Source organism: Nansenia antarctica (assembly GCF_963989245.1).
Source record: "Nansenia antarctica genome assembly, chromosome: 7".
Classification (NCBI taxonomy): domain Eukaryota; kingdom Metazoa; phylum Chordata; class Actinopteri; order Argentiniformes; family Microstomatidae; genus Nansenia; species Nansenia antarctica.
Genome location: NC_137677.1, coordinates 64,007,580 through 64,032,579, shown reverse-complemented (window position 1 = coordinate 64,032,579; position 25,000 = coordinate 64,007,580). Strand labels below are relative to the sequence as shown.

The window sequence follows — 25,000 nt, the reverse complement described above, 5'->3', positions numbered from 1 at the left end:
TTTTTGTGGACAATATACGCATTGTTGAGAAATCGAAAGACTGCATAGATGGTTTTCAATTTGGCAGTGATTTCGTTAACATTTGAATGACAACCATTTAAAAATAATCACATCTAATGATTATTCGCTTAAATTAATTTCGTTGCTTGTCTGTCTTGTGGAAAAATCCCATGTAAAACAGGCATAGATAGCTACACTATATACTTACAGCGGTATGTTTTTGTGTCAGCAGTTTTCTCCTGCAGAGCATTGTGCTAGAATCAACAGACTGTGGTAGAACACTTATTAGTTTTTTGGAAAGACTCGTGCTTGAATGATTTTGACAGGAGAATTCTCGACTGAAATAAATGCACGTTTTAGCCGTCGTCTTAGTGGCATCTGTGGGACAATCTGTAGTCTATAGCCTTTAGTCTTTTCAACCGTTGAACTCAATCGAAGCACACAATCGAATCTGGAAACCACCAGAGTTTATATGCCATGCATGCGTCTCATTTATTCATACTCGATGATCACCTGGGTTTATGATCTCACTTTAATCAGACATGTCCTGACTTGGCAGCAGGGTAGGGAGTAGCGCTTGTTGACTAACCAAAGCCATGTAGAACATGTTATTCTAGGCTGTTACAGGTGACACTAGGCAACCTTAACTTGATAACAGCTGATGTATTAAGTGTTGCTAGTAGCGTATATTAACAACGTAATCAAATAGGCTGGTACATTGTACTGTACAACACTGCATTTACACATTGTTACCTACCGAGATTTCCAGGTTCGTGTAATTACTCACACTTTATATGAGGTGTGACCTGTTATGAATTAACAGCGAGTGACATACTTATTTGTGTAGCAGATATTTTGGCATCGCTATTGAAAGGTGTAATATGCCAATTATATGATTCTAATCTAACGATTACATCGTTTTTACACTTAACTTTATCACTTTAATCATTGCTTTGATAGTACAAGCCTTAGATTAGACACAGCATTGCATTTTTTACTTCTTTTAATCGCTCTACGCAGGAATATCTTGTTACAGTAAGACCATAGACCCAGTTGACATCGGTTGGTATTTGTTTTCCGTGCCATTTTGAAATCACAAGCATCACATGCAGGTTCCATAACGAATGCTTCAGGTGAAATGACGAAAAGTGCATTTGGTCATTAAGCTACTGAACAATTTAGAACTGTTATTTATGACTGACATTGTTTTCCTGAAAGTCTTTCCTGACATGATTGTGTGGAGCTGTTTGAGTTACTGTGTGATGTCACCCTGTTGTTTCCCCTGACAGCTGTAGCTGAGAGAGAGGCTCTTTCTCTCCTTGCCCAGTGTGCTAGAGCGAGAGAGCGAGACAGATGGAAGGAAACCCGCAGAGGACAAACTAGAGGAGGAGAAGGAGGCTCATGACATTCAGATTTTTCTTTTCTTCAAAATTCACAATGTTGCCCTATAAGGTTGCCATCAAATTACCGGTACTCACAAAGCACCAACATTTTGGGACAAAAGTGCAGTTTTAAATCGGATCATTTGCGGTAAACGTTGTGGACTGTGATCGGTATCCAGTTTGTTCGGTCCTGCGTGCATGCATCCATCCATTCTCTTTTAGTGCTTCAAAGGGCCCAATGTTTTGAAAAAAATAAATCAAATTTTAAAATATTTTAATGATCATCTATAAAGGATGAAACCTTTTTCTAGTGGATAGGAGGAGGAGATATTTGATATGGTAAATGATCGAGCTTTAGTTGTTCTAAGAAAGCCCTAATGGGAACACCTTGACCAGTGTTTTAGATGTATAATAATAATACATTTATTTTATAAGGCGCCTTTCATGGCACTCAAGGTCGCTGTACAACACATTTAAAAACAGTTGCAAAATTCAAATACAGAGAAATATACAGTATAAACATAGCTAGCAGCAGAGCAGTCTGTATATGTGTTACTTATCTAGAGTTACTTGTTCAATGTTTTTCACATCATTGACTCTGAAGCACTAGACGTTGGTATGGTAAGGTAAATAAAATGGTTCAGGGATTATGAAATATGATCTATTGGACCTCACGTTTAAATATATTTAATGTAATTATTACACTTTAATGTGTTTTAAGACATTAAGACATTATTCTTGCATAATTCCGGGTGCTGCATTATAGGGAGTGAACTCTTATTAACTGCTTCAGATAAAAGTTCTAAAACTAGGTTTCGATACGCCATTTTAGATCCTCCCCAGGTCGTGGCTGCGAAAGAGAACATGTTCTCAGTAAACTTCGCTAGTGTAATAAGGGTCAGTCCATCCATCTCTAATGCTAATGTAACTAATGTAAGGACTGATGCCACTGGTGCCAACTGTCACGTTTCCACAACTGTTGTGTTGTATCTCTGCTAGCCACATTGGGTGAAGAAGCTTTTTGCTTCAACTATAACTCAAGATTCAAGATTCAAGATAGCTTTATTGTCTGTCACACAGTGACAGAAATTCTCCTTCGACAGGCTCTACGTAAGGAGTTGTTTCTCGTTGCTATATACGTAAGGAAACAGGCTAGTTTTTTTAGTGAGGTAGAATTCAAGTATCAAGTTAGTTTCCGCGATATTGCACTCTCCTCTGTAACCCATTATAACCCTTCCTATTACCAGAACCCATGTACTATATAGTCATATTTTAAGGAGCGAAAGAGTAGACGCTTGAAGTGTAAAAGACATGCAGCCCATTATACATGTCAGAAATACTAATATAAGGCTTAACTGTCAGACAAGTGCTGAGACACTGGCTTTGATGCCTCAGTAATGGATTCCTGTGCTATCATCAGTCATCATTTAGCAGCTGGTTTCCTTTGTATCAGTAATGTGTTCCGTGGCACTGTTCCATAAGGAGAATTCCATTTATAGAGCCTATAAAATGTCCTTACTCTCTCCCATTCTCTGTAAAGCCTCAGTCTGTGCTACCCAAAGCATCTCCATCTTAACACCACTCGAAGCGTGATATAATCTAGATATAATAATATGAACGTAAATACTATAAAATTAGTTATTTATATATGAAGCATCTCCATCTTAACACCACTCGAAGGCGTGATATAATCTAGATATAATATGAACATATAAATACTATAAAATTAGTTATTCATCAAACTTAATTTTTGATCTGAGATTTGATTTGAAATTCCTTTGTTAGTCAAACCTGCAGCCCGTTTGGGGATTTTGCGACAACTAGTTGTTGCCACACACTTTTACACTTCATACGACCAGACCAGCACATCTTATGACCAGAGCCCTGTCACCTCAGAGTACGTTTTTCTTTTGCCATTCAGCACCAGCCACCATCTCAGCTGATGTTGCTTAAGAGACTTCCTCAGCTTGGACCAGGACTTTCATACGACCAGCTTGGATCAGGACTTTCCCCCTCCCTCTTTCCGCCGCCCTAGAGGTCCCCTCCTTATAGCTGCTTGGACTAGAGGTCCCCTCCTTATAGCTGCTTGGACTAGAGGTCCCCTCCTTATAGCTGCTTGGACTTTGGCTTAACATCACGATGCCCTTTTCCCTGGACATTTGAGCACCCCATTCCTGTCTGCCCCCCTCCCCCCCTCTTAGTCTGACCTCTCCCATTTCACCGATGAGTACAGCTGCATTTTGCACTAGTCTCTTTCAAAGCACATAAGCCTTCACCGTGCCTAACCCCCTTCCCCTCGAAGATGGATCCAAGTATTCAGACCTAATTCAGCCCCTTGAGATATTTTTGTCATTTTTATTTGTTTGTTATTGTAATTCTCTTGGGAAATTCTTCCTGAAGCTATGGGATCTGGCCCTTGGTTGTTTGTCCATGAACCGTATCAGCCAGGTATCTGAAGTGTTTTCTCAAGACTATATCGTCATTTTCTTGGGGTGTGACGTTACGTTGACAAAGCACCTTGTACCCGTGTTCTGTTGAGATGCTGTCGTTGAACACTAATCATCTTGAACATCCCAGGGGTGAGTTTCCTCACAGCGTTGTTACCCTAAGATTATCTTAAGTCTGATGTTGGCTGTGGACAAAATATGATCTTAGTGCTAGAAAGCCGTCAGGAAACTCCCGCCTGCATCCTTCACCCGTGTTTCATGCTCAAACTTCTCAGTGATGTAGGCGAACTCAACAAAGCTTTATCTTGTTCAATCTACACACTTTCAAATCTCACTTCCTAGACGTTGGAGAGCAGCATCTCTCTTGTCTAATGATTCAATCCTAAGATTGATTGATTCTGATGTACTTTCTGGTTTTGTTTACTTTGAGAAAATTTCAGATCAAATTTTCAGGTTTAAAAAAATAAATAGTGGCAGCAAAAAGAAAACGCAACAAAAAAATCTATGACTTTTCATTCATTAGATTTATTTTTGTTTTGGATCAAAACCACACAAAAAAACATGCATTTAGAACTTCAATGATAAAATATTCCTAAATATCAGATCATTCATTTGATTTAACTTTTCTTCTTGTCATGAGCCTCCGAGCAGGTCCCGGGGTTTCCTCTCTAGGGGGCACCTCAGTAGGGTAGTGGGGAGAGAACTGCTTCAGGTAGCGTAGCGTATAGAGAATAGTCCAGAGTAGTGCAGTGCACAGAGTCAGACTGGCACAACAACATTGCCTGAACTATTTAACTGTATCATGCTAACAATCATTTTGTTACAATGGTTTTTAACTGTCATCTTATGTATATATATAGTCCTTTTATATAGATCATATTTTGCTACATAGAAGAAAAAAAATGTTTTGTTTTGAATGTCACCTGCCAGTATTAACCTTTTACTCTGATAACTTTATAAGATCTGTTCTGATTTTCTAATCTCCTGTCACCTTTTGCCTTATGAAAGTGACAACTATAAGGAAACACTAAAGAATAAAACGTATGATCTCTCTTCTTTTTTTGTATTGCTAACTGAACAAGAAACCGAAACCTATTACGTCTCAATGTTTTGCAGCCATTGAATTCATTCGGAAATGACTTGATTTTTTCAAGTAATCCTAGAAAAGTGGGAGAATAGACACTGCAGAGTCTGGCCCCGCCCTGGGATAGCCGTACTGTTGTGGCATTGAGTGTTCTCACTATCGCTTCCTATCTACACACTGGCAAACTGTTGAGGTATTTCTTGCGGTGATTGGTTTTAATGCTAGGATATATTATGATAGTTAATAAAAGAAGAGAAACAGTTATGATTTTGTAGACATGTTTAGTCCTGCATGCTTTGCTTATTATTACACTTGTTAAAAGAGTTCCTGTATTCAATTTGTTTTATTTTTTGTTTTTTTTATTTATTTGTTAACTAACCATAGGACCTCATTAATGAGTAGCGAAGCGTAGCCTAATCAGTCCTATGTGAGTCACAGCTCAGATGTTAGCACTTAGCATGATTCTAGGATCTCTCTCCAAGGTGATTAGGCTAGCAAGAAAAGGGCATTGGTTGTGTGCTCTGAACTGAAAAGCAAAGCATACCAGGCATTTAAAAAAGAAAAATTAACGCTTCCTCTTTATGCTGATTTTCTTTAAACTCCAACTGTCTTGATTATTCAAGGTATCTTGTAGTTTTAATGCACAGATGACTGGTCTCACTATATTAATATGTTTTGTTATATAGTATGTTTTTAATGATGTGATAAATCATAAATTGAAGGGTTAAGGAAGAGGGTCGAAAAGATGAGCCGTTTTAATATGATTAATTAAAACAATCTGACATGCAGACAAAAAACGAAACCAAATCTTCACTATTAGAAAACACTAGGAGAACGAGGAGGAGTGTCCAGGATGTCGGTCCTGGGGAGGGTGGGGGCGTACAGGGTCAGGAGTCAGGAGGAGGAAGACGAACAAATTAGGCCTCCCTTATCAAAGGGGATTTCCGCTGAACGAGACAGCCATCACATTTGTGTTGTTCATGCCAAACCTAGCATGTCATCCAATTTGCTCTCCCACTGAGTTACTTGATGAGTTCCACCAGAAACACAATGGAATAAGCATCCTCAGGAGGGCAGAAGGCTTAAATGGGCTGCTGGGTTTAAACCCCACTAATTAGAGTAGCTTCTCATTCTTTCTTCTCATTAAGGTTCACACTGCTCTGCAGGTGTACTTACATTTAACGTGCTCTCAATTCATTTACCTGAGGACTGACTTACCGGTACGCTAAGTTGGTTACTCCTAATATATCCATTATCTAAAATGGCTACTTAAAGTCCTGCATACATAAAGTATAGGCTCTGTCTGAGATACTTCAGCACAGTTATGTTTGTGTCAACGACGTGACAAACGTCACAACAACAATAGGAGTTGACTATATAGCACAAACAGATACAGGGCAACCAGGCTAGTACAGTTCTGCTCCAGTGAAAATAAACATAACACTACTTTAACAGGTTTTTAGGTGTACTTTTAGAGTGCTGTTTCTACTCTAGTCACTCTCACATCCCTCTGTCAGTGACCTCAGGGGTTGTCTTTTGCACAAGAAGTAGGACTAGCACTTTGATAATGTGTATCATTAACTCAAAATTACACATTTTCAAATTACATATGGGCTAACATGATTGATGTGCAGTTGAGATTGATATATATATATATATATTTTAAAAAAAGCTTTATGAAGTTTAAACAGGCATCTCAAAAGGAAAGCATACCAGGAGCTCATGGACAGTGATGATTTCATAAACATTTTAAAACATCCATAGTTAGGTAATTTATATGTATATGCTAATCTTCCCTAAACTGTGTTTTGAACCAAAGAGCTGTAATGAATTATTAATCATGGTTGCATTGATAGAATTGTACACACGGCCTACTCACTATGCTGAACATGTCATAGACTGAAATGTCTCAATTAAGGGATTATCTGAAAAGTGGCAACCTAATTACTAAATATAGAGAGTGAGAGCAGTGTCAATCAAACCAGGGCCCTTTATCTCAGCGTAGAGTTCTGGTAGGTCAGACAGTAATGCTAATCAGCAGTTAAGAGAGTTGATGATAGAAGTTCATGGTTATACTTTATTACGTGAAGTGTTGGTCACAATTGGCTACTACATTGCCATTAGTAGAATTGACAAAGAGTTTGGATAGTATTACCACCTCCTTTTCAAGTATTTAACCTTTATTTATACAGGTAAAAAACACATTGAGCCCCAAGGGCTCATTTTCAAGTGTGACCTGTTCACAGGCATACAACAACAACATCCACCACAAACAAATACAATACAAAACCTGGCCTACATAGTCTAAAACTAAACTAAAACTACATAGTCTAAAACTAAACTAAAACTAGTCTAAAACAGTCTAAGATAGTCTAAAACTAAACTAAAACTACAAAACCTAAAACTAGACAGCTAAAGAGCTAGGGACAGGGAGGGGTCAGCAATCGGCAAAAGGGAGGGTCAACTCAATTGCATTTTATATGCTGGTGCCAGAAATGAGCCTGGATGCCGGTCTGTTTCTGCCTCAACCGACACCTGTGTGGTTATCAAGCTAAACAATGTTGTTTGGTCGAAGCAGAAACAGACTTGAAACCAGGCGAGACACAAACCTGTGGAACTGGGATTAACTCAGGGATATATGATGGGGATGATGATGTGTACCAAAGAACAGAGGTCCATAGAGAAGAAGAAGGAGGAACATCCCTAAATTATGTTTTAAATATTTTGCTTCTTAACTTAGGGTTAGGGTTAGCTAGGTTAGTTAGGATAAAGCTTTAGACGCATCATGTTGCGTCTAAAGCTTTATCCTTAATCACAAGTAGATTTGCTTATTATCAGGGTAAAGACTTCCTTACCATTGAAGTCTATGGAGTTAATTTAACCACAGAAAGGTTTTCCAGACAGTGGTATGGTTAAAGCATTATTTGTCACCTAACTGTTAATGTTCAGTCAACTTCTTCTTAGTAGGCACGGAGCAACTCATTTTAATTTGTGGGTGTTCTTCATATAGAAAAACCACAAGGTGACAATAGATCGGTTTAGGGATAGATTATTAAGTTATGCCAATGTATGTACCATAGGTTATACTGTTAGCAATACTGTATTAAGAATTATCTTAATATATTAGAATAACAGATTCAAAATAGTAAAGCAACTATTCTCTTCTCAGTTATTTGACCCAGTGTCTGGTCATTATTAAAAATATATATGTTTTGTTGTGTATATTTAGGGTCAACCAAAGCCATGTTATCACAGTGTTAGCAGCACAACCATCTTTTTAACAGGATTGTGTAACTGAAATACATTAGGTGATCTATAGCTACCCCCCTTGCATCTTAGTCCTATTCTCTTGATGCCACATCTGGGCTTTGTCATTAGAATGTTGTCATGTAGAATGTTCCATGTGTAGAGTGAGACAAGGTTCTGGGATCCTTGGAAGGGATAATTCTAAATTCTAATTCTTCTGGGGCAGATAAGTTAGTTCATTAGGACCTGATCACCATTTGTGTCATGGTTCAGCTATCACTAGTACAATAGTTTTATTTAATCATTTTGATGAACATTTACTGTTATGTATTGCTAATGTTTTTTTGGGTTGATCATAAAGTCATCAATAATGCTTTTAATACATGCAGTATATCAATTAAATAAACAATAAAACTATAGGGTGACCACTGTTCATTGTGCACATCATTTTCCCTGTAACTTCCCACAGTGGTTGTTTTTGGTTGTCTGGCACCATGAGTAAGTATTTTTTTATTTCTTATAGTGAGACCCGTCAGTCTACTTGCTTACAATAGTATTCAATGTTAATATAGCATTTAATTTGATGGTGGAATCACTTGGAAGCGTTAATTTTTTATTTTTTAAAAACTTGGTCAGAAATGAGTGGGAGGGGGAAAGGGATATGTATGCAAGTTAATCATGTGTGATTTTTGTTTTGTTTCAACAGATGAATGTGATGTCTTAAGCACTATATTTACAGTGCATATTGTTTTGATGCATTGTTTGATTTTGTGCACACATATTGAGAGAGGGATTCTAAGACCAGGCCATAGCACACAGAGTTTATGAATGAGCAAACGAAATGTCTTATTTGAATAGTACATCATTTGGGTATCGGATGTCACTGGGTGGGGTGCACCTTGCAGTTCATAAGGCTTTACAATTTATCAACTTTTTTTCACTCACATATTCAAACAACTTAAATATAAAAATATCATCCACGCATTTTCCCTTCAGAGAAACATTCACCACCTAAATAGTTAACTGAGCATTTTTTCCTAGTAGCTTACTACATCGCCGTTTATGAGGAGAAGAAACTGCTGACAGAGGGTCAAGTGTTCTAATATCCAAACAGAAGTGCAGCCTTCAGAACACGTGAGCCTGACACCCCCATTACTGACACAAAGACTCGGTTGTTTCCCTTGGAAAATTATTTGCTGTAGAATCCAATCGCATTTAACTCCCGAGCAACAAGTGCAGAATTGTTCCCCAGGTCAGCCAATAGAAATGTTTTTCCGTTTGGCATTCAAACAATCGAGCGTGCAACCTCCTCTCTGTTTTGCTATGAATATATTCTAGATACTTCCTGGAGATCATTTGAATCCGTTCCATGAATTAGTTCAGTCCTCTCTCTCTCCCCTTACAAGGGAATGTTCTTGGTCTTGCTACTGTACATGCCAGGACAGGAACAGTGACCTTAAAATCCTACCTGATTTGTATTGCTTAGGTCTATGACCTACTTTAAAATCAATTCCCTTTGGCCCTAGCTCGGTTTAATTAACAGCTTTATATATAGATATCTAATTTGTCTTAGAACACAAGGTACTGTAGATAAAAAGCTAGATGTTTAATAATTTCCACATTTAATTTGATGAACCCTAATCCCTTTTTAAATGATGTCCAACTGGCTAAGTAGACTTTTTGGAATACAGCACTCACACTCACAAGATTAATTGTCTTGTGTTTGTGGTGTGTAAGTACTTTCTTAAAGGGTAACAAGTTCAGACAATAGGGAGTATAATGAGGCATAACTAATACTGTTCCGTACACACAGTGACATTCTTTCCCTATGATGAAGTAATCTGAGCCTTAGCCACGTTACATGCTCAACCACCTTCCCAATGGGGAATATAATCCTACACACATGTGTCAGTTTGCTCATTCATAAGTCCCATGGTAGAATCACAGGTTTACCAACAGGGTATGGTTCAATTGACTGTCTGCGATGCATACATACACCTGAATCTGAGTCCAAAATAGTAATGGCCCTTGTTGGTGTCCATTGTAATACCAACACTGTTGTTTGTGTTGTTGTTGTCAACAAAATTAAGGACTGGTTTCATGGACTCTACAGATTAAGACTAATCCTAGACTAAACAGCGTCCTCAATGGAGATTTTTCCATTGCAAGTGTGATTTTAATCCTGGACTAGTCTTAAGCCTTAGTCTGTGAAACCGGCCCTAAATGTTTCGCCCTTCGTTGCCCCCTCTTCTTAAACAGTGGGTAGCACTGTAGTTCTCCGACTTGTGGAGAAGTCTCATCTTCATGTTACTCCCCTGGAAGCCCGTTTTCCTGACCCCTTTCTCCATGAAGAAGAACACATTCCACCCTCTGCTCCACCTCTGAGTTGGTCATTCTCTTGCTTTTCTGTTACATGGAGTTCATGAATGTCCAGACATTTTCTGTGAAGACCTAGCTTTCTCTCCCCTTCCTCGAGAGCTATGTGCATGAGTAGCCAGGAGTCCGAAGCCCTCCAAAGCCTGTCGTGTGGACCGCCTTGGATGATGACCCCCTCTTGAACCAGATTCCGAAGACTTTGGTCCTGTGGTGCCAGTGTGGAAGTGTTCTCTTATTTAGAGCTAGATTCCATGGCTCTTAGCTCACTTCATACACATACTACATACACACTATATTTTCTTCTCCATTCTTTTAAAAGGCTTGTGCTAAGCTTTTCCTCAGCAAGTGAATCTTTCTAAAGCCACCGTATACAATTTGTATTATCTCTTGTTTGGAAGTGGGTGGAAAATAACCCTTATTTCAAAGCCAATATTCTTTAGGAATCGCAAAAGGGGTCAACTGAAGATGGCAGAAGTCTTGGCAATGTTGCTAACCTGTGCTGCTTGAACTTCATGGATGATCTTATCTTCTCAGAGAAGCTGCATCGCTTCAGCTTTGTCTTTCTGAAGATTCAGAAGTAACCAAGAAAATGCTTTGGAGTCAATTCCGTCTGGGATGTTTTTTTTCTTTCGATTTTTAGCGCAAATAGCAAAAACCATACCACAGTTTATCAATCCGTCTAAGATTAAGACATTTGCAGAGTGTATGCATCCTGACAGTCACCTTGATCATGTTCTTTGTTCACATTAAAATAGACTTATGCCACAATTTTAATTTATTTAAATGATTTAATTTAAACCACATGATCTAAAATGATCATTCGTCATCTCTCCCTGATGATGACGATGATGATGATGATGATGATGATGAAGAGGTGGTAGGCAAAGACAGTTAGGGACTTTTTTTGTATATGGTTGTGTGTGTGTATGTATGTATGTGTGTGTGTGTGTGTGTGTGTATGTATGTATGTGTGTGTGTGTGTGTGTGTGTGTATGTATGTATGTGTGTGTGTGTGTGCGTGCTTGTGTATGTGTTTCCGGCCAACGGCTGTGTGGGGGGTCACTAATGCTCACCCCTTTTATTGCACAGTATGAGGAACGCCAGTGGGCTGACTGCCGCTGACCTGGCCCACGCCCAGGGGTTCCGCGAGTGTGCTGAGATACTCTCCAATGCGCAGAACCTTCAGAGGAACCAAAACCTGGCCCAGGCCCAGTTTAACGGGTTCTGCCTGAACGGTGCTGCCGCCCAGAACGGAGGGTTCCGCTCCCACCCCATCATCCAGGGGCGGAGTGTTCTGAACGGTGCGCCCAATAGAAAGAGGTCGTTCGATAGCATGGACGCGTATCAAATGAAGAAGGCCAGAACTGATGGAGGTAGGTGTTGTTTTGGTTTTATATGTTGTTGTTGTTGACACTCTTAAGTTAACTAATCACACTTACTGTCTTCCACTCTCCTTTAATTGTGCATGATTAAATATGAAGCGGTGTTAAGCTCCAGAAATCCTGCTTTCAAACGTTGCTTAACCTGGGACGAGCTGACCTTTTGTGAAAATGGTTGAATACATTGTTCCCTTTATTCTGCAGTATTACAGCTTGTGGCTGAGGGAGGGAGGGAGTGGGGGGGGGGAGGTGGCTTACTCTTGGCTGCTTGCCAAGTCTTTGAGGTTGACATGCCTAAATGCATCGCTTTGTTCCGTTGGGCTTCTGCAAACTCTGGAGGAGAGTTCAGAGCGGATGCCAGGAAGTAGATAGTAGGGGAATCAGGAAATGAGGCGTGACTGGTAAAGGTGGAGTAGAGTATTGCTGAATAATTTAATCTCAAATTGGATTTTGGACCCCCTGGGTCTATGCACACCAATACGTTCCTCCCGACAGCGTGTACAGATATGGTCACTTTTTAAATTTGAATTTCAATTCTAAGGGACTATATACTACTCTGTCCTAAACCTCATGCCCTTCAAACACTTCTGCCTCTTTTTTGGATACGTTTCCCTATCCCTATTGTCACAGATTGTTTATGTTTATGTTATTTAACATTTATTTATACAGGTAAAAACACATTTAGCCCCAAGGGCTCATTTTCAAGTGTGACCTGTTCACAGGCATACAACAACAACATCCACCACAAACAAATACAATACAAAACCTGGCCTACATAGTCTAAAACTAAACTAAAACTACATAGTCTAAAACTAAAACTAGTCTAAAACTAAATTAAAACTACATAGTCTAAAACTAAACTAAAACGACATAGTCTAAAACTAAAACTAGTCTAAAACTACACTAAAACTACAAAACCTAAAACTAGACAGCTAAAAAGCTAGGGACAGGGAGGGGTCAGCAATGGGCAAAAGGGAGGGTCAACTCAATTGCAAGAACAAATCATAGACTCGCACTGTATGTCTCTCGCAAGAGCTTGATTATTGATTATAAAATGTTATTCATGATATTCCAACCTGTATAACCGTTCTCTCTCTTGATGCCTCTGTGTGCCTCCCAGGTCTGGGAGCTCCGCTGGGCATGCTGCTGAACGGCAACGGGTTGGTCTGCGGTGGTGGAGAGGACCTGATGGAGAGCATGTATGTGGAGTCACCGGCTGTGAGCTCAGGTGGGCCAGGACCCTTTGCATTTGGGCTGAACGGGTCGGTGCCAGCAGCACCGGGGCCGCCGGACCAGGGGGGAGTGGTTGAGTCAAACACACACGCCCCGAAAGAGCAGGAGATTATCACTGTGGCCTCCATGCAGATCCCCTGTCGCTGCACTAACTCCTACGCCTACCTGTAGAGGCGTGTGCGTGTGTGTGTGCGTGCGTGTTTGCGCCGGCGTGGGTGTGTGTGCGTGTGTGTGTCTGTGTGTGTGTCTGTGTGCGTGCGTGTGTGCGTGTGTGGTCGTATCCTGGTGGAATGTCTTTCGGGTCCCATCTGCCAAGTTTTTACTACAGATCTATCTATAGTGACTGATGGGTTTTTGGCATGATATTCTCTTGTGGTTTTAGAGAGATGGGCATCAATATGTTTGTACACTTATATGTATTCTACATTTGCCTGGTCATAATCCATTCATAGCTAAACATGGATTTTTGTTTGACTTATCTTTGTTGAATTACCTGTAGCTTTAAAATGAACTATCCACAAAACTCTCTTGCTCCCTCCTCCCTCTCTGGCAAAGCACCCCCCAGAATTAAAAGGAAGAATTCCGTCTGCACAATCATCCTTCCACAGCCCTACATTGCGCTTTTGTGATTCTAATACTTTTGTGATTAGTAAAATGATAATCAATAATCAATTCCTTTGAAACCCTCGCATAGGTAACCATGCTCTGACATAAGCCTGGCTTACGTAGACGGTTACACAGGGGACTAATCAGAGGCTGCACTGACGCCCCTTGTTCCCCGTTCCACCGTAAATGAATGAATGAATGAATGGTCTTTATTGTCATTGCTATAGTACAGGTACCAAACAATGAAATTTAGTGTGCAATGATTCTGACATCAAAGAGTTTGAAAAATCCCAGATATCTTGTCTTAACGAGCGCTCACCACATCGGCAAAAACAAATCTTTGTTACAGACTGTATTTAGCACAAGCATTATTGCAACGTCACTTTTAGCCAATACTGAGAATTATTTGTCCATCTCATATCAGAGAGGCCTAAACATGTTCCTGCCCTTAGAGTTATAAAAGGTTATGTGTGTTTTGGTGTAGCCTAATGAGTTTGATTCTTCTCTTAAAAAGTCTACCCCCGGTTTGTATATGTACATGAACGTCCCACTGTCCCATATTATGCTGTTTTGTTTTTGTATTTTCCCTTTTCTTTTTTTCTTTAACAAGAATTTCTCTTGTTATGCCAAAGCATATCTTAACATGAATGTATAAAGTACATGCTGTGCAGCTTTTCTATATATGCGCTTGTATGTAAGGTAGTTCCACGGTGTTTACGTAGCCTGCTTCTGTTGTTACTGCAGGCAGAGCAGGAGCTATTGTTTGGTTAGCGTTAGCGAGGAAGAGACTGTATGCTTTACTGAATGATCTCTGTGTGGTGTTCCAAATGGTGTCAGTTTTATGTTTTTTCTAAGCATTTAGTTTTTTGTTGTATTTTTGTTATTATTATTATTATTGCTTCACAGTCGTGACAAAAGACAGAGGTTGAGACTGATGAGACTAAAAGAGTGTTAAGCCGTCGTTTTTGCAACACTCTGACACTATTATTCTCGATAGTTTAAAAATAATTTCCGGAGAAGATTGGAAAATGCTCATAGATGGGTTTGTCAAACTCAGTCCATCCTTGCCTCCAACTGGTTTGTGCGTGAAGGAAAAATGTGCAAGTCGTACTGGTGTGTGTTTACCCAGTCTATACCCAATACTAAGGAGTAGAATCCATTTGTTGATGCAGATTATAGCTTCTGGTGCCCAGTGCTGACTAGTTTTGTATTCTGTAAACTCATTAAATGTTCATTCATTTGATTAACATGGTGGTGGCTATGCTTGTGTGTTTGTCTCTTCATTCCTGTGTATGTACATGTGAAAGAGTCATGTCTCATGGTTATGGTACGAGACAGGGGAGGTTGGTTAATGTAGAAATCGTTGATGTAGAGGACAGGCTCATTATAGTGTATGGAATAAGGAATAGTATCAAACACGTTTCATAACATTCCGTATTCCGTATTCCATTTCATGAATTACAACGGGCCCTCCTCAGATTTCTGCCTTCACCAGCCCCTCCAGTATGACAGCAGTATGACACGACACTGAGGGGCAGTACATTTCATCTCGTCATAGGGGTTCACTGAATAGCTGAGTAGGTTGGCGCCCTCTAGTGGAATTTATTTGCGGGTGCACCTTGACAGTTTTGATGTTATGACAGCAATGGAGCTTTCAGTTGAATAACTCGGTTAGTTAATTAATGAAAGCATGGTATTCCATTATTTATTTATTTTACCCATAATTCCCTTTTGTTGCGTTTTTAAACTTCCTTGGCTAGACGATCATTGGCCTCATTAACATCCCTGTACACGGTGTGTCTGGCTCTGGCTTATGACGTATACATGTTACGGTACATGTGGGAACACGGTACATGTGGGAAAACTAGGGTTAGGGTTAGGTGCTAGGGTGCTACGGTTAAGGTTAGGGTTAGGTTTGGGGGTAGGGTTAGGGATAGGATTAGGGTTAGGTTTAGACATGCCAGCATGTACCAAGTCACCCTAGCACCTAACCCTATGTGGGAAAACTAACCCTAGTTTTCCCACATGTACCTAACATATACATACGTCAGACGTAAAGGACTTTGGGTTTTCTCTCCTTGGAGTCACGGATGAACCAATAGAGGGGAGACTGAACTAGGGCAGTGTGCTGAGAAGGATGTCAGGATGTTAAACATTGCAATCAAGGGCAAAGGTCAAAACTCATTCAATTATGTAAGAATTACTGGAATTACTGTTCTACAACCCATTGACCAATATTGTGTATACCGGTAAATGGAGTCATTGAGGTTTTAAAAATGTTAATCAATGATGGAGAAGTACCTCATGTAGTATAGTGGTGTTAAACAAAAAAATAAACTCAACAAAACATGAACATGACCTTGTTGTGGCCCTAAGCTGCCCGAACTTTGACCTCACTAGAACATAAGCCCTTTCTTTCTTTCTTTGACAGCATTTTAGTTGAGTGTGCTTAGTTGGTTGTATGTCGCCCAGATTTTTGACCAGGTGTCTCATTTCCAACGGCAGGTGACCCTCTAGCAGCAGGTTTTGGGTGTGAGGGGAACCCCTCAAACGGGCACTGCCTCCCAGCACACCTGAACGGGTGTGGCCCTCCTACCCCGACCCCCGACCCCACCGACCCCTTCCTCCACGTTGGCTACGGGGAGACGGTTGAGAACATGGTCGCTAACGGCAACGCAGGCAGCCAGGCGGAACACCAGACGTCGGTGAACGCGGAGCAGCGGTACGACCACGCTCTCTTCAGCACCATGCTCCTCTACCACGGGTCCTAAGACTAAGAGACTGTCCTTCTGCCTGCCTGTCAGCCTGTCTGTCTGCCTGTCTGTCTGCCTGCCAGCCTGTCTGTCTGTCTGTCATCAAGCTCAATGTAAGCAAGCATTCATCCGCGTTAAACTACCATGAACTGAGTGGTTAATATTTATTTTGGTCATTTTCCCGGGAGGGAGTGGGTGGGGGTTATTGTTAAAAAAAAGGGCAGGCCTGTTCTTTTTCAGAGTTAATGAATTTGTCATGTTATGTAAAAAAAAGTTATTTTCTGTCCTCTTGTCATGTGGAAAGATGACTGAGTTGTCGGGCGTTTTTAATGGTTCTATTTGTTTTGTGATACCGTCCTCTTTTGTGGAAACTCATTTTGATTTGTTGAAGAAAAAGCTACAGTAAATATATTTGATTTTGTATTTTCTTTTTTTTTATACAGCTATTGCCATGTTGTTCTGTTGTGAATAGTGATGTTTATTTCACATTCTCTTACCCTGATATTGTAGTTACAGGGCCAATAAGTTAAATTGCCTTTTGTTTACTATGTTATGTTTGTTAAGGACTGTCAGATATGATACTGTCTGATATGCTCTTATGACCTTGTTTATTCAAAGAATGTCTTAACTATAAGCAATGCAGGTGTTTACTTTTGTCATCTCCATTCATGTATCCTTATGAGAATTAAAGATGAGGTTACCAAAATGCACCCCAGGTGATTCTGTTCATTGCCTGACCAATGCAATGTTGTAAGCATGTTCTGGTATCTGTTTCTATTGCGTCGGGTGCAAGTGTTGTATTTTCAATGCATCTGCAAGTGCCTTAAATGCATCCCTGCAAATACTACAATCATTTATTTTTCCCCATATCGAATGTTATTCTGTTATTATCATTCTAAACGGAGATAGAACCTTATCATTCTAAACGGAGATAGAACCTTCTCATTCTAAACGGAGATAGAACCTTATCATTCTAAACGGAGATAGAACCTTATCATTCTAAACTCGCGACCTGTCGCCAGCCCTAGAGACCGACCTTGGTCGCGCGACATTTTTTGACCTCACTACCAAAATACAACGTCACTATAAATCCTCTGGACAAATACGGCCTCGAAGAAAGTATCCAAAGACGGGGGTGGGGGGTGGTAAGTATTAGTACAGTATTATCATCACATTCAAAGCCATAACTGTTATCACCGTAATAAAAGACGAGCACGTAATGTTGGGACTGCAATCAAACAAAAAAAATAAGCATGTCTTTTTTTATATCTTATATTTTTGAAGAAGACTGATGTTACGGACACCCCTGTTTGCTGGACATGGTATCGCCCTGCTATACCTAGGCTTCCAGCTGCTAGGGAAGTCAGAGCTGGTCTAAGAGGGGGGTGGGGGGTGGTAAGTATTAGTACAGTATTATCATCACATTCAAGTGATTCATTATCAATTATCACCGTAATAAAGACGAGCAAGTAATGTTGGACTTTTATATAATAATAAAAAAACAAGCATGTCTTTTTATATCTTATATTTTTGAGACTGACGTGACGGACACCCCTGTTTGCCGGACATGGTATCGCCCTGCTATACCTAGGCCTGACGTCAGAGCTGCTCTCAGAGAGGCGACGGGGGAGAACCAACACTGTTGTCAACGTTACTCTGCTTAGATAAGAGACATTATTACATTACTAACCACCGGTTACCTGTATTACCTGGATAATACAATATAATATAATAAAACCAGTTACACTTCAACACATTTAGTCATTTAGGATGTCTACTCCGGCCAGAAGGCGACTTATGAGAGATTTTAAACGGTGAGTATTTATTTTTTCTTCCAGGAATGATGTTATTGATATCTCTCTCTATGCTAGCCGTGTTAGCTAAGCTAGCCAGCTAAGGTTACCTTACCCCCCCCCAAGCTACCGTCGCGTCAAACAGCCTAAAAACAGCCTGTTTACCAACTCTGGTGTTCTGTGTGTGTCTTTAATCGACAAGCATTGATCTGTTAATCTGTTTCATATCTGAACAACACAGCAAGTCTGTGAAGGCCGAGTAAGTAAGTCAACCCTATAGTGAGCTAGTTAGCTAAGCTAATGTTAGTACTGACCTGGTTATGTTTCTGCTGCTAATTCAGCCTCTCTGAGACTCATTACCTAAAGAATAATGGAGTAGGAGAGACTCAAGATTAAGTAAACAACTGCCTGGTTGTTAGAAGACTTTAGACTTTAGAGGATCTGTGGTTATCTTAGCTGAGCTATGGCGAGTTGAGTTGAACCAACTGAATTGGGGTTAGTTTAGATTAGGAACACGTCATGCGATTACTGGGGGTTGAGGCATCCAGGAGGTTTTGCGACATATTTGGTTGGTGATTTCCTCACGGTTGGGTTGGTAGATTGTGTGATTAGTTACACTCAACACTGGTCTTCTAAAACCCCATAGTAAGCTGACTAAAGAAGACTACCAACTAAGTGCGTTCATGACATGTCTAACATTTGCATGTCCCACATAGCTGGGGGGGTAGCAATCTATCTGACACGTGGAAGTGACTGAAGTTGTTTTTCTTGGATAATAATCCCACATAACCACATAACCATACCACACACAGGCTACAAGAGGACCCACCGGCTGGCGTCAGCGGCGCCCCGTCCGAGAACAACATCATGGTCTGGAACGCGGTCATCTTCGGGTAAGATGGCGTAGCTGAGCTCCCTCCACCGGTGCTGTTAGGACATGTAGCCTACTTTACCTTTGGAATTACAAACAACTCTGGATGGTAATACTGATGGTTGAAAGACATATATAAAACAGTTGAGGGACATACAGTATCTTTCTCTTTGTCACTAGTCTTAGTCCCAGCTGTTGTCTGTGAGTCTACAGACAGACCATCTCTCTCTCTTTCTCTCATTTACCAAGAGGGTAGAATGTCATATTTCTTTATGGTGTAGTTGCCTTAGATGTATGTATTTACAATGTTATTAAAGCCTCATTTGATTTTTATATATAGTGTACAATTTCGTGTGTTACGTTCTCTGCAAATATGACCAAATCGTTTTTTTTAACATTTGGTATTTTAATACCGCTATCATTTACTAATGCTTAGTTGACACTATTGTTGAATATAACTTGACACTATTTCTTTTCCCTTTATAGCCCAGAAGGGACACCTTTTGAAGATGGTGAGTCAGTGCATTCATTTCAGGACATAATGTTAATTGTTATGTAGAATTTACACTAGTCAAGTAGGCCAGTAAGTGGTCTATACCATGTCATAAGTACTGCAGATACAACACCTAATGTATATATACCTATGCATGTGAACATTAATGTACAAGTATTAGTAGGATGAGTATGCGTATGTCTGGAGCGGTGGATCTAAAGGGCTCTGCACACAGCGTGCGATTTCTGTTGCGCGTCAACGTTCCATTTTGAAGTTTGAATGGAAGTCTATGAGAACATCGCATTTACCCGCACACGGCCCCGATTTTAATCGCACGGCGAACATTCGATTCCATTCATTTTGACAGTGCGACAAAACTCGCACGCCGTGTGCTTTGTCCCATTCAAAATGAATGGAATCGAATGTTCGCCGTGCGATTAAAATCGGGGCCGTGTGCGGGTAAATGCGATGTTCTCATAGACTTCCATTCAAACTTCAAAATGGAACGTTGACGCGCAACAGAAATCGCACGCTGTGTGCAGAGCCCTTTACACTGTGTTTTTCTACCCTGTCTCTCCTATGGTCCAGGTACGTTTAAGCTCACTGTCGAGTTCACAGAGGAGTACCCCAACAAACCCCCCACAGTGCGATTCGTGTCAAAGATGTTTCATCCTAATGGTACGTCATCACCATCACTCTCGCACCACAACCTGATGTTAGTAATAACACATTAAATGATGATTGCCTGCTGGCAAGTGTGCCCCCTCGCCCTCTACGAGTATTTGGACATACTCCAGAAAATTGGATTTGAGATCAAAAGACGAATTTATGAGGCACAAGTACAGAATGTCACCTTCTATTTGGAGAATGGAGACATTTCCAGACATATCTGTTTTTACCCCAAAAAATAAAAGCACTGTATGTATTTAGTCCTGCTGCTTGGAAAAAGTCAGTAGTATTTGGGCAAATTAACTCATAGTATGCTCATTCAAGTAGTCTCAAGGTTAGTATTTGGTGCCATATCCCAGTCATGCAATGACTGCATCAACCCTGCAGTACTATGAGATCTGTGGACATGTCTGTACATGTCTTGATGAACGATTATTTAACAAATATTTATTGTGAACACATTTCTCTTTTGTCTCTAAAGTGTATGCAGATGGCAGTATATGTCTGGACATTCTACAGAATCGCTGGAGTCCAACCTATGATGTATCATCCATTCTTACCTCTATCCAGGTAGGCTAAAAGTCAACATGATGTGTTCCAGAATACACTATGTCATATCTCCCCCTTAATGCACCCCTCAATCCCAACCAAAACTCATAATGTTTATACATGGTATGAATTAACATTCATTTGAATTAATAAACATAAAAAAAAAGAAAGGTAGCAAACGTCAACATTAATGTTAACACTATAACGTAAAATTGTTGGCCGCCAGCGAAATGACGGTAATGTTATTGTTGGTGTCCGCCATGTTAAACAGTTAGTTTGTAAATACTTTTAACTGACCGTTCATAAATTAACTGATTTCAGAACATAGCGAACATTTTAAAACATCTATGACGTTGAAACCAGAGCAAATTTCCAGAGCGTATTTACAAATGCACCCGTTCCTTCTTAGACTCTGCCATGATTCATTGTTGCAGTCATGGTGCATACTAACATGTCAGGGGGGGTTGGTGGAGGTAGACAGGGTTCCCGCGCTGGTCTTAAAAAGCCTTAAAGTCTAAAATCCAGCAATCCGATTTATAAGGCCTAAAAAGGTCTTACATTTCAGTTATTAGGTCTATAAATTAGGTGCTAGGTGTTAAAAATGAGATCCTGCAAGGAAATCAGTCCGACCACATCTATTTACGCGGAAATTAATCAAGCTGGAACCCCCAAAAATGCCAATTTGCTTCCTTTTTTTGTCTGTATAGCAGTGAAATCCCTAATTTCATCACCTCGAGGATGACAAAAAGCTATCATATGGTGACTCGTGAATAGGTCTAAAATTATATTCAAAGAGGTATAAAAAAGGTATTAAAAAATATACAATTTGACTTGTTGAAACTTGAACCCTGGGGTAGACATCTGAGGACGGGCTCATTGTAATGCACAGAATGTAATGGGTAAATGAGTTACATGCGTTGCAATGAGCTTGCTCTCTGATTCCTACCTCCCCTGGTACACATGTTATTCTGCTTTATACAACAGTTAGTTCCGACCAAGTAATTTGATTGGACAAGAGGCATTCCATGAGTTACGATATACAGTATAACAGCACTGGGACTTTTAACTATATGTATCACTCCGCCGCACATATGTTCTACTAAATGACCGTTAATTAGACTACATGTTTGTGTTCAGGTTACTAGGCAACAGTCCATCTGAAGTTCAGTTGCGGAACAAATTTTTTATTTTATGATTAAATAAACAAACAAATCATAATCTGTTGTCGCTTATTACTGTTAACTAATAAATGGCGCTGTAGAACTGTTGTATAAAAGCAATATCACACTCGAGGTGGTGCTGTTATACTGAATATCAGCACGGCTGTGATCGTCTTCTACTCGGCCTGCGCCCTCGTACCTACGACCAAATCACAGCCGTGCTGATATTCAGTATAACACACTCCTTGTGTGATATTGCTTAAATAGACTACCTCCCCTGGTACACATGTTATTCTGTTATAGACTACCTCCCCTGGTACACATGTTATTCTGCTGTAGACTATCAGTGTCCTCCTGACGTCACCTCTCTCTCTCTGCCCCCCGCCCAGTCCCTGCTAGACGAACCAAACCCCAACAGTCCGGCCAACAGCCAGGCAGCCCAGCTCTACCAGGAAAACAAGAGGGAGTATGAGAAGCGTGTGTCTGCCATAGTAGAACAGAGCTGGAGGGACAGTTGATACTTGACTCATACTTGACCCCTGGCTGTGTCCTGCTCTCTTCCTCCAAACGCTGAGCTGTGTGTGATGCAAGTTTTAGTGGAGTACATCTTAATTTTGGATTTTTTGTTTGTTTTGTTTTTTCCTCTTTTTTTGATTTTAAGCTTTTATGCACTTTACCTTTCCCCCTCAGATATTTAGAAACACTTCTGTTTTCTCCCATAACACCTGGTGTGATTTTTTTGTTTTTCTTCTTCTTCTTCTCTTCTCCCCTCCTGGTTTGGTCTATCAGGGGAAGTATGTGCTGAATCTTGCCTTTGCCACCCCCTTTTTTCAATTGAGGAGCGTTTTTGGACAGCAATGATATTGCCTCCTCCCCTCTCTCCCCTTGCTGAAAGAAATGAGTTGGATTGATATGTGTAATGTTTGGAAGATATATCTCAATTAATCATGATAACCTGCTTCTAGGGTCTTTTTCGATGTTCCCTTCCCGACCCCTTAATATCATTAGCAACATTTTTTTTTCAAACAGTATCTCTGGGCTTTCAAGCTCATCACTCGTCACCGAATCAGAACCAAACCCCACCCACGTGATTAAGCGATGTCTTTGCTGTGTTGTGAGCTCTGTTACATGCATGACAGCGAGAGTGCATTTGTGTACTTGTTCTTTGTTCAATACTCTCATGTATATAGGAAACATACATCTGGATTTATGTACAGATTTTGCACTGGTTGTCCACAATGTCATTTTTTTCAGCACTTGTAAATAAAAAAAGGCAAAACTACCTTTACTATGAAAGCATCACTGTTTTTCTTGGCCCCTGTACCGTACCAAGTGGCTACTGTCAAAATTCTCCCATTGTAGCTTTAATTAACATCTGACATTTTACAGGTCTGTGATGCATTGCAAGCAGTTGAGAGTCAAACATCTATGGAGCTACCCAAATAAAGACACATATAATGCTTACAAACACACAGAAGTGAAGCAGAACATTTCTACATTTTATTAGCAAGGAACTCACACAACATAAACCTAAACACAAGGACAGGCAACACTTAACCACAGTAAACACATGGAGTACTAGTCTTCCCATGTATGAGATGACACCTGGTATAACACGTGGGGAGGTGTTATTGCTTTGCTATTTTGGAGTATGACAGTAATGACACAGGCACACAGTGTGCGTAAAGGAGGGGTGGAGTTATGGCCTGGAGAGAACGCCCTGGGTCAAGAGTTTCACAACACACATGGCAGGACAATTAGCCGTGTTATCAGATGTAACACCTTCCACTGACCCAGTTATGTGGCTGCCATACCACTAGTGGCATTCAAAGCTGCACAGCAGATGGTCAAACGATTGCATTGTAGTCTCTACATTGCAGTCAGCCGAACTGCGCAGTGCAGATTGCTATTTCATATTGATGTTGTGACATTTACACGTACTCAGGTGTGAGATCTGGTGTGCAGCTGCAATGTTGGCAATCTAAAACTTGAAGCATTTTAGTACTTCGTGACGTTAGAATTATACGGTTCTATCTCCATTTTTGTCAAAATTGAGTTTTTTACATAATCTGATCCATTAGGTGTTTATTAATGCCTGTGTGGTGTTTAAAAATGTTTACATTTTTGAGTTAGTAATTCATAAAATACAAAGGTTCCATCTCACAAAACATAATGGAATGTAAAAACGTTGACACTCAATATCTCTGAACTACCCGAAACGGAGATAGAACCATATCATTCTAAGCTCACGACTTCTTAGTTCATCTCGACCTCCTTGCTACAGGTCACAGGCCTTTTTTTCCTAATAATGGGCTTTGACATATCGAGGGCCGAAGAACATAACCTCCTATCTGAAAATTTTACTTTTTTGGGAAAACACAAAAAACGGTGTTGTTTTCTTGTAGAATGCTATTTTGTAAGGATACCCCTATACAATTGTATGAATTGTATAGGGGTATCCTTAAAAAAGTAACTGTGTTGTTTTCTTGTAGAATGCAATTTTAAAAAAAAAATAGCATTCTACAAGAAAAAGAAAAAAAAGTGAATTTTTCAGATAGGAGGTTATGTTCTTCGGCCCTCGATATGTACCCTAACACTCTGAACCACACATCATACTGTGCAAGTATCAGCACAGGACACATCCACAATAAGGACAGACCACCAGACAGCATATATAAATCAAAAAATAATTGAATTATAATTTGTAAGGCTCTTATGTGCAGTTCTGTTAATCAACTGCGTGTTTAGAATGACTTAAGTACACAAACTCGGTTGAAATGTTTTATTGTATCATTTTAAAGTGGTAAAGGTATGGCTGGTAAGGTTTCATGCATGATATGGCAGAGTCAATACAAACGGTGGCTACATGACGTCTACTCTAAACTAGTGTTGTTCCGATACCGATACTAGTATCGGCATGGCCACCGATACGCACAAAAATGCTGGTATCGGTATCGGC

At 40.1% G+C, this 25,000-nt stretch overlaps 2 protein-coding genes across 2 annotated transcripts in view; both read left to right on the top strand.

Moving 5' to 3' along the window:
• ankrd10b (ankyrin repeat domain 10b) overlaps positions 1-16,675 on the top strand; it is a 23,301-nt gene extending 6,626 nt beyond the window's left edge. Inside the window, exons 4-6 of the mRNA XM_080535585.1 lie at positions 11,625-11,908; positions 13,035-13,142; positions 16,259-16,675. Of these exons, the coding sequence (XP_080391711.1) occupies positions 11,625-11,908; positions 13,035-13,142; positions 16,259-16,524 (658 nt within the window). The 3' untranslated portion in view covers positions 16,525-16,675. The remainder of the gene's footprint in view (positions 1-11,624; positions 11,909-13,034; positions 13,143-16,258) is intronic.
• Positions 16,676-18,135: 1,460 nt separating this feature from the next.
• Positions 18,136-23,325, top strand: ube2al (ubiquitin conjugating enzyme E2 A, like). The gene is made up of 6 exons (XM_080535593.1): positions 18,136-18,320; positions 19,112-19,192; positions 19,657-19,682; positions 20,252-20,341; positions 20,814-20,902; positions 22,431-23,325. Exons 1-6 carry the CDS (start codon positions 18,277-18,279, stop codon positions 22,557-22,559), a joined length of 459 nt encoding a protein of 152 aa, XP_080391719.1. The 5' UTR covers positions 18,136-18,276; the 3' UTR covers positions 22,560-23,325.
• The last annotated feature ends 1,675 nt before the right edge of the window (positions 23,326-25,000 follow it).

Coding starts and splice junctions, on each gene's coding strand:
- ube2al (XM_080535593.1), top strand. CDS start 18,277: ATGTCTACTCCGGCCAGAAGGCGACTTATGAGAGATTTTAAACG. Junction 19,683..20,251: donor AGGGACACCTTTTGAAGATG/GTGAGTCAGTGC, acceptor CCTATGGTCCAG/GTACGTTTAAGCTCACTGTC. Junction 20,903..22,430: donor CCATTCTTACCTCTATCCAG/GTAGGCTAAAAG, acceptor CCCCCCGCCCAG/TCCCTGCTAGACGAACCAAA.